Source organism: Epinephelus lanceolatus, chromosome 8, assembly GCF_041903045.1.
Source record: "Epinephelus lanceolatus isolate andai-2023 chromosome 8, ASM4190304v1, whole genome shotgun sequence".
Lineage (NCBI taxonomy): Eukaryota > Metazoa > Chordata > Actinopteri > Perciformes > Serranidae > Epinephelus > Epinephelus lanceolatus.
In genome coordinates, this window is record NC_135741.1 from 22,330,241 (window position 1) to 22,344,341 (window position 14,101).

Here is a 14,101-nt window from a genome sequence, read left to right on the forward strand (position 1 = left end):
CTCATCAAAACCATCTCAGTTAGTCATCTAGTTAGTTAGATAGTCCACTTTTCCAACGATCACCAACTCTGGTTTGGTCAAAATAAACCCTGCCTCTCAGCTGTCCGCTGAGCAGCAGCTCTCACTTGTTCTTCTGAGACACCTTAAGTTTCAGTTTACATGTTTCAACAAACATGCAATTAATGGCAACAGAAACATAACAGGGAAAAAACAGTTACAGTAATATTTTAAAAGTAATGGATCAGACTTGAAAACGTACTATTTCACTGCCCATTTGGTTGTTACAGCACAACCTCACCTCAGTGAGAATATACGGAAGTTCATATGGAAGGCTGCTTCAAAGGTTGCAGTGGCAAAGGTACACATAAAAATGGCCGCCGCTCTGCCCTTCCTGATACACTGATTTGAATGTGAATGTCAGTTCTACTCTCATCCAGTTTCTATGGCTCAAATCCTGCAACTCATTGTGGTGAAAACTGCTGATGAGTAACGTTAATGATCATGTTCCTAATTGTATTTACAGTACGTGCCACTTCTTGAGCCAACCTTTCAAACACAGGCTCACAAATCATATTTAGAAATTCAGTGAAAGGACTGAGAGAATGTTCAGTCCTGCAAAGAGGCAATTTAGTCGAGTTATCAAGCAAAAGAAAATAGAGCAGTTTGCCACATGCCGACAGTTTCTATCTGTTTAAATGTCTGGTTTGGGTATCAAACAGTGAGATAGAGATTAGTGATATAAAACTGGTCATTAAACCTCACACACATTTAGATATTTGCATTCAAACACTTCCTCTTTCACACACAAACACATGCTTGTGTCATGTGCTCGCAGCTTGCACACACACAAATACACTTGTATACACAAAGGCACACACACACACACACACTTTCACGCTGGGTCTCCAGTTGGCGCTCAGAAACCTGATACTGAAAGAAGTGGTCCAGTAATTTTGCCATAGTGGTCAAAACACACACTCTCTCTAAGACACACACATGCTCCCTCTTGGCCCTGTCCGTTTTTATGTACACTGTGGGTTCTGCTGCTGTTTTCTGGTCACACATTCAAGCGACTGTTCTGCTCTATTTTTAAAAGAGGAATCCCAGCTTCACTAGCTTTGTTAGTTGTAAAGGAATGATCAAGAGAATAGTTTGGACTCATCATTTTTACTTCTCATATAAAACAAACTGGCTTTAAATCATGATGAATGAGAGGAAGGTTCAGGATCAAGGAGAATGACACAGGGATGATATACAAAGTGGAAAAACGAGAAAAGGATGATGGAGGTCAAGGACACAGTCGTGACAAAGGTAGAGGCCTGAAGGTGGAAAGGTTCAAGTGAAATGTGACGAGGTAACACACCAAGGAAGTCCCCAGCTGTTGTAACAGTAACGGTGTAGTACTCACAGGTAAGTTGTGAGAGGGCTGAGGTTGTTTGGCACAGACGATAGTCCCAACTCCGAGCAGTCCACCATGACGAAGATCCCATCTTCTTCACACTGGCAAGGAGACGGGCACAGCGGTGCCGCCGGCCCCTGTCTCTCCTGGATCCGTCCGTACCCCCACACTCCGGGGGCGGACCCCCAAACTCCTCCAGCCACGCAGAGAAGCAGAAGCACAGGCAGCATGTCTGAGTGTCCACCTGTCTGCAGCTACACCTGTAGAGCTTTCTGTCTGCTCACACTCTCTTTAAGTCCTCTCTGATGATTGAAGAGGCAGCTTTAATCAAGTGAGGAGACTCCAGTGATTCTGTCTTTGCTTCTTCAAATAATCCTGGCTCTGTTCAAAAGCCCCTCACTGCCTTTCTGTCGTGTGCAGGTTGTCCACACTGTGAGTCTGTCCCTGTCACAATCTCTATGTCCTCATCTCTCCTCTCTATATCTCTCAGTCACCACTTCATCCCAGGGGTTAACTTTGTTGTAACTTCTCTCCCCTCTTCCCTCTCACTCTGCCCTCTCCTTTCTCACTGTCTTTCTCCCCAAACAGTCTCTCTTTCTCCCTCTCTCCCTCTCACTCCCTCACTCCTTGTATATATCTCTTGCTCTCTCTGTCTCTCTCTCCTTACCTATTGTAGAAGGAGCGCATGAGTTGTGAATGAGCCACCCTCATTGGCCCACAATTTAGGGATGGGCTGGAGCATCTCCGGAAAGTAGGAGGGGCCCGCGATTCTCAAACTCTTCCCTCTCTTTCTCCCTCTCTTCCTTTCCTCCTGATTTACTTTTCCTAGAGGCTCAATGTGAAGAGAAAGAGTGAGTGTTTAGTTTGAGGAAGGAAGGGGGTGGCAATGCAGTACAAGTGGTGTGAGACAAGATTCCTCCTTGTAGGACCTTCTGAATGGAACTGGGAGAAAATGAGAGACAGTGTTTATTGCTGAAAGACAGAGGAGGAAAAAGCAAGCTCTGGGGGGGGATAAGAATGAGTGTGTCTGGCCGTGTGAGAGAGATGCAGAGGGTCAGAGTATGTGACTGGGAGTGACTGTTTGGAGGAAATTGGAATTCTGACACTTCAGCACCCCTCAGTCCCCAGAAGGAGGCGAATCCAGTGTCTCGTAAGTCGCACCTTCTCAGGTTTCTGCTGCTGGAATGTCGCGTTGCACAAACACACACACACACACGCGCTTGCATGCACACACGCACACGGGACACCCATAGAAAATAACAGATTATGAGTGACCGGCGCAAAGGAGCTCACGTATCCATTTCACATGCACACACTCCGGTCTATAGAGAGAAGAGTGTGGATTTGTGAAGAAGTGTCAGCTGCCTCGGGCTAAAGCCTATCTGTATTTCACAGTCTGTCTGTGTGTGCTCACTTGCAGTTTTTTCCACAGAATCTTGAAAATAATCTCATCCGACCTCCCCTTTCTTTTATTACAATACATAACACATTCTTGAGCGTGTGGGTTTTATTTTAAAGTGAAATCTGTGCTTTTCCTGATGCACTGAGGGCAAACGAGGGCCGTATACTGCCGGACAAGAATGCTATAAAATTAATCTGCTTCATATGTTACACAACTAAGCTTAACATGCTGTGCACCTGTAAGCACAGGATGTTGCATAACCGCCTAATGATGCATTCTATAATTATAACAAATCAAAGAAAGAAAAACTGGCCTGCCTTTCAAAGCAGAGCCGCCTCTATTCTGCGAGCGGTAAGCAGTATAAAGCTGCAGTAAGGAGGGGAGATAATTAATTTTTCCAATAGAAGAGAATACTACAAGAAAACGCCGCACCGATTGATGATTCCGATACACTTGAGAAATTTCGCAGAAATCCTCACAGGGGTAGACATTAAAGCACACCACATAGCTGAGGTTGTTCCTGGAAAGCTGAGGCTTGAGGAACTGAGGCTCTTTCAATTGCCAGCAGCAATATGTTACATGCACGCAATCACACACATGCAAAGCCAAGAGCAGAGATGCAACATGTCAGTTCATGACATGATTCCCTGAGCAGGTCTTGAAGGTTGCATTGAAACTGGGCCTGGAGAAGTACAGAGCATGCTATTTGAAAATGATACAGTTATAAATGCACCCACTTTGAGTTTGTCTACCCCTCCAGCCGGTCTCTCCGTCTCTCTGTCTCTCTCGTCTGTCTTTCTCCCTCCACCATTCTCTGTAGGCTGAATAGTTTCTCATTAATTAATTAACATTCCTATGCCACTGTGTTTTCTGAGGGACCTTTGTTATGTCCCCACAAAAAGTCTTTCAGAGCTGTTCTTCACATAGTCGCTCCCTCTCTCTGCTCTCTCTTTTCTCCCTCTTTGTAGTGGAATGTGCGTTGTTGCCCTCTCTGTCTGTTGACGGTTCAGAAATGTTGCGTGAATTGTTTTCAAGTGATGTTTGACGGTATTTTTTTTTCTTTCTTTTACTGCCTCCGATTCATAGAGGAACACCTTGCGTGATCTTACAGTACACCCACGGACAACACAAACGCACATTCCCACGGGCACACACATACGAAAAGCATGCATATGCTCTTGATACACCTGCAAACTCCTCCACTCCCTGGGCTCTCCACCTCTCCCCTATGTGCTCAGAGCTCTGTCATCTTTTTAAATGCTATTTAATTGTCTGGCCCCGGGTGAGCCCTAAAACACACATACTGTAAAAACCTGCATGTCTGGTCTCCTGTCTGTTTTTCTCTCTCTTACTAACCTCTCTATCGTCTTCTCATATGTTACGCTCCCTTCAGTCACAAATACGCAGACATACAGGCATATTGCTCCTTACTGTTGGAAAAGTCAGCTACGTATTTGTTTAAATTGCACCTGCTCCGACAGTTCTGACGGACGTGTGAAAGGTTAAATGTGAGTCAGTGTAGTTAAGCAATGTTACACGCGAGGGTGTGCTTTACTATCAAAACACACTATCCACTACACTGGCTGTGTAACTGTCATGCCAATAATGATAGTAAATAGAGTTGTACCAATACCAATACCAGTATCGGAAATGCCTCCGATACTGCCTAAAATGCGGTATCGGGTATCAGCGAGTACAGCCTATGACCAATCCGATACCACGAAATGCCTCACGTCATTACGCATACACACACTACAGGCAAACGAAACGAAAACAGAGCAGAGTTTAAAAAGCATTCTATTGTAGCCTTTAAAATGTCTTTTTTACCAAATTGTGTGGCTGCACTTTAACCTGTGTCTTGATCTGTGTCAACACTGGATAATAATAATAAAAAAAAGTTTTATGGCATTCATTCTACTATTATGTATTTATTTCTTAATATTTTACATAGAGTTTTAGGAGTTGAGACATACAACAATTCATATCCCATCCATTTTTATTTTACACGCTGGTATCGGCAGATACCTAAGGTTCAGGGATCGGAATCGGGAAGGAAAAAGTGGTATCGGTACGTCTCTAATAGTAAAGCTCAACCTCAAGTTTAATATCGCAATTTACGATGATAACCGGCAAAAAAAAAAACAATATAATCAAAGTTTTCATGTTTTGCGGCCATTTGCTCTGAAAATTTAAAAAAAAATGCTAGCACTTCAGTAGACTCCTATGTATGAAACCTAGTGTACTACTCCAGCAAGTAGGCCGACCCTAACGATCTAGCAACAGAGACGATTTCTAGTTCTTGATGAGTCAACCAGCCCACTTAAGCTAACGTTAATGCTTTGTAGAGATGGTGGGATTCCCAAACTGAATAAATACCACACACATATTAACACAAAACTGAAAAAATTATTTTTCCATGACCAGATTTAGCTGCTACGTCCACAAACTTCACATTTAGTCTAAATTTAAGATAGCGCCGTGTTAGTCACTCACTGGCACAGCTGATGTGATCTAAGCATTGCCAATAACAGTTAACTTAAGTTGAAGGGGATCATGCCTTTGGTCATGTTTGTACGTGAGAGACTGAGTGTGTGTATCTGTCTGTCGTAATCTCACAAACTACTGGACCAATCAGTCTATTATTTTGTGTGCACATTATTTACTTTATGCTCAAGTATCTCTCATGACTGTGGTGATTCATAATTGTTGAAAAACCTGTTTTATTGACTGATTTATACTGTCATTATCTACTGACTCATCGCTCCTCTTAACCAGCCGGTAGGGGCCACAAGTTTTCTAGAAATCAGTTCGGCTAAAAACAACAAGCCTTACCGTCTGCTGCAGGCCACATTTTGGGCTTTGTTGTGGTTCAAAATGTGACATCCATAGAAAAGTTTGGTCTTATCTTGAATCAGAGAATCTGCAGACAAATTCCATACCCAATATGTTATGATCCACTAAAGTTGGACACAATACAAGGTGAATAAATCATCAATTTCATTATCTTGCCGCCATCTTGACTGTCGGCTATCTATGTATCTATCTATCGGCTGCCATTGCTGCAACCTGGTTTTGTTTTATCCGCTACACATTGTTATGTCAAACGGGAACATTTTGCCAGTCAGATTTTGAAGACTGGTAATTTTTCCTTGATAATTGTGCTTCTGCCATGAGTAAGTTAGAACGTTATGTTGTCGAAGTGTTTGTTTCTGTCTGTTCTTTTTGTGTGTATTGTTGTTACTCTCTACGTTGTTGCACTATAGCCTACAGACAAAGTTAATACTGTTAAAAGTCCAGTCATGAATGACATGGATCAAAGATTTGTAGCTGTGTTACTTATTAAAAATACATTCATCATCATAATTACATTGTCTTCTGAAATGTGCTGCGGCGCGTCTGCTGGAATTACAAAAATTGTCTAGAGTGGCCACGATCAAAGCGGGCAGCTGGAATGCGGCCGCCTGGCGGATCTGCTCTTTACTGGAACAGTTTTCTAGTTGGTTTTCAGTTCTTCTCATCCTCTTCCAACCATGTATCAAAACTGAGTCCACCATATAAGTCAAAATAACAAAACAATCCATTTGTATCAGTACTGTGGCCTACTGGTTTTTGATTCACTTCTGGAGGTTACACTGTAGAGTTATATTTTTAGTGATGAGGACGGTGTGCTGACCTGATCACGTTCTAAATGTCTACTTGACTAATCAGATTGCATGATCGATCCCTTTAATCCAGTTTTCTCCTATGGGTGAATTCCACTGCAGCACCTGGTTTCACTTCATTTTCACTAAAAGGCAATTCTAAAAGTAGTTCATAAAGTAGTTTTTGGGAAAATATGACATGCAAGGCACAGGGCTAATACATACATTTCTAAATACTTGTGAAAACGATTGAGTACTAAAGCATTAAACCCTCAGCAGTGGCGGCGTATTTTTTAGCAGAGCTGCTACTGATCTTTTACTATCAGTGATTTAACTAGGCTGGGCTAATCTCACATTCAGCATGCCCTCTTACTTCACACAGAGACAGAAAATGGCATCCACAAGTCTGCCTGATACTGTTCAAGATGAAAAAGTTCCCACTAGCTATAACTTTACATAAGCTCCCAATACACCGGACAAAAAAAAAAGCTCCCTTATGGGCACATCTCAGTTAGTTGACACCTACATCTGTCTGTATGACGCATTTGCTTCGGGTTAAATCTGTCAATTAACACGTGTTAAATGTGTTGCTCTTTAATGTTACAGTTTATTTCCGTATCACTTAGATTAATGGGCCTTATGTGTCAATCATGTTGAAAGCCCTGATCACACAGAAAGCGTTTCGCAGGTTCCAAAACGCAAGGCACGCCACACTGCCTTTTTTTCTTCTTAGTTGAAGAAATGAATCATATAATCAATGTACCATTTCTTTATTTTGATTGATTTAATTTATTTCACAGTATCCTTTTGTTGTTAACAGTTTTATTGTTTTTCTTTCTTTAAGATTTAGCACACATTCAACAAGGGAAAATCAAATAGGAAAGGCACAAGAATAGAAAATAAACAAGACAGAAACAAAACAGTATAAATCAAACAGTAATTAAAAAAAGGGGTATAGGGAAAAGATGCAAGGGTGACATTCATATAACATGCATTGGATCTCAGACCTCCATTGTGTACAAGCCTGTTAAACTGGGGGCTACTGTTTTAAAAGTGTACAAACAGTGTCATGTTGGTCTTCCAGCCCCTTATCGAAATCTTCTAACAGGCAGGCTGCCTGTTCCATGTTTAGTTAAGTCCAGGTATTCCTTCAGCCAAGAGTCCCTTATGAAGCAGGCTGTTTAACGCTCCTTCCAGTTCCAGGATTAGTCTCTTAGTAGATAAGCAACCCAGTGTCCATAGGTGCTCCATAGTTATTATTGTCCAACTTTAGGCCTAGCAAGCATACTTTGGGGCACACTGGGAAATTCACAATGAAAAACTCTGACATAAGACATATCACTTCTGACCAGAGTGTTTTAACAGCTGGACAATCCAAGAGCAGGTGGAATAAAGAACCTTGGTTGCCACAGTTACACCAGCATAAATCTTGATGCATGTCATCCATCTTGGATAATCTAACAAAAGTAATATATGCTCTGCACAGAATCTTATATTGTATAAGCCTAAATCTCACACATTTAGAAGATCTCAAAGCCGACCTCCAAATTATGTTCCACTGGGAAGCAGTCAGAGATGTATTTAGGTCATGCTACCAAGACAGCTGGACTGAAAAATTGGGGCGGCAGTAGCTCAGTCCATAGGGACTTGGGTTGGGAACCGGAGGGTCGCCTGTTCGAGTCCCCGTCCGGACCAAAATATGGAGCGTGGACTGGTGGCTGGAGAGGTGCCAGTTCACCTCCTGGGCACTGCTGAGGTGCCCTTGAGCAAGGCACCGAACCCCCCCTTTGGTCAGGCTCGGGGCGCCTGACCAAAGGGCAGCCCCCTCACTCTGACATCTCTCCACTTTGTGCATGTATAGGTCCTGTTTGTGCATGTGTGTGTCTTTCGGACCTGTGTGTAATTGACAAGCAAGAGTGAAAACATTGAATTTCCCCTCAGGGGGATTAATAAAGTAAATGAATTGAAAAAATATGCTTTATGGGCATCTATAGACATTAAGTTATAGAAACCTGAGACCACACCTCTTCTCAGGGTTGCCTTATTTCACAGTAATTAGTATCTAGTTAGTAAAATGGACAGGCAGAGGGTACTTGTTGTAGCTCTGGTTGAGGGTGAGAGGCTGTCAGCAAATAGTTTGTTGTGCACAGGGAGACGGAGATCTTTGTGGGTACATGAGACCCTGAAAAAGAGGGTGGATCATGGGGGAGTACCACCAGTTGGTCCAGGAGCTTCTCCTCGATGATGGCTATTTCCAGGCATATTTAGGGTGACTGGGGGGCAGTTTGACAACCTGCTGTCTATCGTTGGGCTGTATACTGTAGCTCTGGGTATCCAGCAACCACTACCACCAATTTCTCCTCCATTGTTTACCAACTGTAAACCACCACAGAAGGCCTGCCTCTCAAATCATCCAATTGGATAATGGAGAAAGAGCGGCGATAACGTGGGGCACTTTTCCGCTCTGAGATGAAGGGTTTTTTTTAAACTCGAGGAGTTCAAAGCGAAAGCAGCAAAAACACTGGGCGTCTTGAGAACAGAAGCATGAGGCATGCAGCAACGCAAAAACAGCGAGCAAAAAGCTTCATTCTCATTAAAAACAATTACAAAAAGCCGCCCCCAGCTGCTAAAACAGATCCTGTGTGATCGGGCCTAAATCGCACATTCTTTAGGAGGGGGGTCAAATGAAATTCTTCTCAGGGCTCCAGAAAGACACGGTCAGGCCCTGGATTGAATGAATGGCTCCAACACACACACACACACACACACACACACAGTTGTTAGCATGTGTGCAGACATTTGTACATGCCACTGAAAAAGTATGAGTGCACTTGTATTCTCCCTCTCCCCCTCTCTCTCTCCTTTCTCACACTCGCTCCCTCACTCACACACACGCTATCAAACAGTCTGCATCAGATCAAAGCCAGAGCTCCCTCCTCTCTCCTCCCCCATACTCCCTCTCTCCCTCTCTGGGCTGTAAACACTATCCAAGCAACGGCAGCCTTGAAGACACAAAGACAAGTAGCTACCTGACACCTGACACTAACTTGAGAGCACTCACCGTGGTCTACCTGGGAATAAAACACACACACACACACACACATACACACACAAGGCTACCTGAGCTCCTAGCAGCAAGAAGACTCCATTCAGGGAGAGAACAGAGAAAGTAGCCGTGCAATCAACCCCCCCAACACACACACTCCATCTCACCTCCTCACCCACATCCCCTGCCCCCCCCCCCCCCCCCCCCATAAAACGCTTCTCCACCCTACCTCTGCACATCCAACACCTACCAGTGCCTCTCCATAAGACAGATAAAACGTCATCAGAAGTGTGTGTCTATTTGTGCACACTCAAATGCATATGTCTGCATCGCAAACGTGCCTGTGTCTGTATTTGTGCAGAGCCAATTGAAGGCTAACTCAGGTATACTCAGCGGAAGCAAGTGAGACGCCGTGGGTCGCCAGTGGCGGCAACCTAGGTGTGTACTCTGGCTTTTCATGTGAAACCACCTGAAAGCCAACAAAAGGTCCCTCTCCTCTCAATCCCTCCTCCCCCCGTCCCTCTCTTCCTCTCTGCATCTCACAGTACAAAGGAAATGAATGAATGAAAGAAAGAGCAACGGCGGAAGGGGGATGAGGATGCGAGGGTGGGGCAGGTGGGTGGAGAGGAGGGGGTCGCTCGCAAGTGGGCAAAACAGGGGTGGAGGTAGAGGTATTTTCCTGTGTGTTTGTGGTTTGCGTGGGTCAATAGTTGGCCCTGGGGACCTGGTTGGTCACGGAGATCAGCAAAGCAATCCATCATAGGCTGGTAAGAAGTCTTCACCTCAGCCGGAGGGTCAGAGGTTACTGTCTGTTTTTGATGCTTTACAGCAGCACTTAACAAACAGGGCAGGGCACATGATACAAAATTATCAAAAGCAGTACATTACATACGCCATGCAAACAAGAGGTCTATGTTGGACAAATTTAAAATGATGGCTGATGGAAATGTCATTACTTTAACAGGCATGGTTTTGCAGGTATGACCTTTTTTTTTGTAGGCTGAGCTGAAAGTTAGAGTTGCCCTGGTTCCATTGTCAAGGATTTTTCTATTTGACTTTGAGTTATTGCAGAAAAGAAGCTCTGAGGCAAACAAACATGTATATTACTTAACGTTTTGTTAGGCAAGATGCTTTCATAATTTTTTAAGCAGAAATAAAACGCTAACAAACTACACCATGGTCGCATGACTTCAGAGTCGCCACCACAACAAAGCTAAAAAACTGTGTTCAGTGTAATGATATGCTGTAGTCTTATTTAGCCACTTGTTGGCAGCCAACTTTTTTAAGACACCTAGAAGCTTTAAAATTTAAGGGTATTACTATGTATTTGATGTCGTAGAACAAAATATGAAAGTCTCCTAAGCTTGTGGTAACCACTTACCTTATGTCAGGCATTTAACTAGAAACTCATTCAAAAAAACTCTCTGACCTTGAGACGAACCAGAAGCACAGAAATGCAAACCCATCTCGCATTTTAGGACTAATTCCTGCAGCACTCTATGTAGTGTTGGACAAATTAAAATTCCTGATGATGGTGCTAGAGGGCATTAAAGTGTGTACCAGATTTCATGCCAATCCGTACAATAGTTGTCAAGATATTTCAGTTGCAGACATACATTTGAAGCTCATGGTGGTGCGAGAGAAAAAGCCAATCACCAAAGTCAGTAGGATGTATCCTCTGGGGACCATGAATGTTTGTACAAAATTTCATGGCAGCTCATCAAATAGTTGTTGCAATCTTTCAGTCTGGATCAACTGATTGATAGACACTGCCATCCTTAGAGCCAGGTTGCTAGCATGGCTAATAAAAACTGTCAGTGGTCACAGAGTTGCGAAGCTTTTAGGAGACTTTTCACACAATTGTATACATAAGTTTCAATATGATCAAAAATCTGAGAGCTTAAAAGATTATATTTATTCGGATATATACATATATTTGCATTGGTATATAGCATAAAATATTTGCATAGCACACTATATCAGTGTAATAGGAGTGTAAAATTGTAGCGGCAGTTGTAGCATCACTTACTGACGCACAGAAATAAGTATTTAAATAAACAGTGATTTTATCATCATAAAAAACTCTTTGTTTAAAGCCGATAGAAACAAAATAAACTTATAAAAACCGTTTTGGTTTGTCTTTCGACTGTTCCAACAATCACTAACTCTGGTTTGTTTGAAATAAACCTTTAATTCACCCAGATAGATATGAAAACATGTAAGATCTATGCATGCTGAGTCTGGTGGGTTTGGTGATGGAGATGTCAGGTCTGTTCCTCGTTAAACAACAAGGATCTTACGCTTTAACAAAAACTCTATCTCTGTAGGGATCCTCTCCACAATGTTGTCAAACACAAAATAACAATCTGAGCCTGTCAATGGCAAAAACAGTTTTAGTGGACATGAACTGACGAGGCTCAATTGCCCCAAGTGTTTACATTACAGCCTGTTTTAATGCTGCCGGTTGCAGCAGTGTCTCTCAATACTGGACCAGTACCAATACTTGTTGTTCCCCATCAATCATTTCGACACAAAAACGTGTAAATGGGGTCCAGGTAGGAAAATACTGCAGTTACCCTTTAAGAGAGGTAGATAACTTCAAAAGCACTACACACAAACACTTTCCCTGATATTAAGACGTCTCTGCCATGAGACAAAGCTTTCTTGTGTTTTGATCTCCACTCTGCTTGTTTTCTCTGCAGTGACAGTCTGATATACGAGGGTTAATATGGTGAAATAGGCTGACTAAAGCAGACAGGTCTGCACCTGTACGCTGCCAAAGAGAGAGACGCTCCACTCCGTTTGATGCTATTCTGAGCAACGCCAGTGGCACTGCAGTCAGAGGGTGTGTGCTTTTGAGTGAGTTTGTGGGTGCATGTGTTTGTCTACGTGACTGTTACACTTGTAAATACTATCTATAAAAAGTTGATTGACCTAGATAAAAAAAAAGTAGTGATCACTGGGGCAAAGATTAATCATGTCTCTCTATGTGTGTGTGCAAGTTCACATCTGCAGCAGTGTGCGTGTGTGTCTGTGTGCACTTGTGCATGCATGTGTGTGAGTGATGAATGTTTGTGCCATCATACCCAGTTCTGCTTGATAGTATCAGCCTTGTCAGAGTGGAGGGAGACTGATGTGGAATGTTAACAGTGACTGAAAGTATTGGACTGTCTCCACAGAGTCCCATTCATGCAGAACCTAGATAGGACTAGCAGGAGACTCAACACAATGTAGTGAGAGATGAAGAGAGGAGCTGTATTATTGTAGGTTTTACACGAGACGCAGAGAATTCCAGTCGTCTGAAAAGTACAGAGCAGCAGTTGAAAGATTACTGATGTAAAACAGAAATTAGGCACCTGGGAAGAATGAAACTTATCATCACTAAAAGCATGATTACAGTAATCTCATTAAATCATACCATTATATTGTGTGAACAGCTCTTTATGGGCTCCAGAGTAGACTTCTGAGGTAGCTGATGAAATGGCGCCATCTTCAGCCAAAAGACAGAATAGCGTCACTGCAGCAGGTCAGGAACTGAAAAACCAGCTGATGTCTACATCCCTCTAGTCTCATAGTCTGCAGTGCAGTTTCTCAGTATTATATCAATATCATGATATGAGATTAGATGTCATATTAGATTTTGGATATCATCGTATCATAAGTGTTGTCTTTTCTTGCTTTTAAAAGGCTGCATAACAACAAGTGATGTACTTTATGAACTTACACGACTGCTCTTTCTGTTCTATTATTTGCCTTTACCAACTTAGTCATTATATCCACATTACTGATGATCATTTATCAACAATCTCATTGTGTAGATATTTTGTGACAGCACCAATAGTCAGCTTAACGGTATTGTTGCAATATTAAGTTTAAGGTTTATGGTCAAAAATGTTGTGATGTTTGATTTACTCCATATTGCCCAGCCCTAAGCATGATCCACAATATCTTACTATCTACAAACCTGTATTTTTTATTTGTGTTGTGTGGAGTCACATCCCCAAAAATACAGAGCCATGTGCAAATATGCATACATTACTCTTTATATGCATATTGTAACCTGACGTAAAAATTAATGTAAATAGTATCACCATAACAGTTACATGTAAAGTCATATCTATACACTTGTAGATCCATTCGCACATGTGACACAAGTTTTTCCACCTTAGTGGATCACTTCCTGTCAGTTTGTGGCCATTTAACCTTTGTGACTTCCCTCATAATTGTGTGTGGATTTTTGTCCATTTCGCACCGCAGCAGTTCTGTAGAAACAAAATCCACAAATGTGAGGAGCAGTTACATCAGCAAGTGGTTACACATACGCGCACACACACACCATAGACCAGGGGTGTCAAACAAAGGTTAATGTTGATGCACTTGTGAAGGCACAGAGGTTTTAGGAGAAATTAAAATAATAATGAATACTTTCTATATTGTCAGCCAGCAGCTTCAATACAAAAGATTCTGTGTCAGACGTCTATCTTAAACAATGTGGGTGGAACCCTGTTGCTGAGGCTCTGACAAAACTTCAGATCGTAAATGGTCCATAAGGCAGGGAATGACTTGACCTGCTTCTTCAACAGCTTCCACTTGGGGGAAAATTATCAAAAAAT

The 14,101-nt window shown here is 42.5% G+C and overlaps 1 protein-coding gene across 1 annotated transcript in view; it reads right to left on the reverse strand.

The window, feature by feature from the left end:
- Positions 1-6,704, reverse strand: part of lgr6 (leucine-rich repeat containing G protein-coupled receptor 6) — a 50,097-nt gene extending 43,393 nt beyond the window's left edge. Inside the window, exon 1 of the mRNA XM_078170008.1 lies at positions 1,409-6,704. Within this exon, the coding sequence (XP_078026134.1) occupies positions 1,409-1,629 (221 nt within the window). The 5' untranslated portion in view covers positions 1,630-6,704. The remainder of the gene's footprint in view (positions 1-1,408) is intronic.
- Between the last annotated feature and the right edge of the window lie 7,397 nt (positions 6,705-14,101).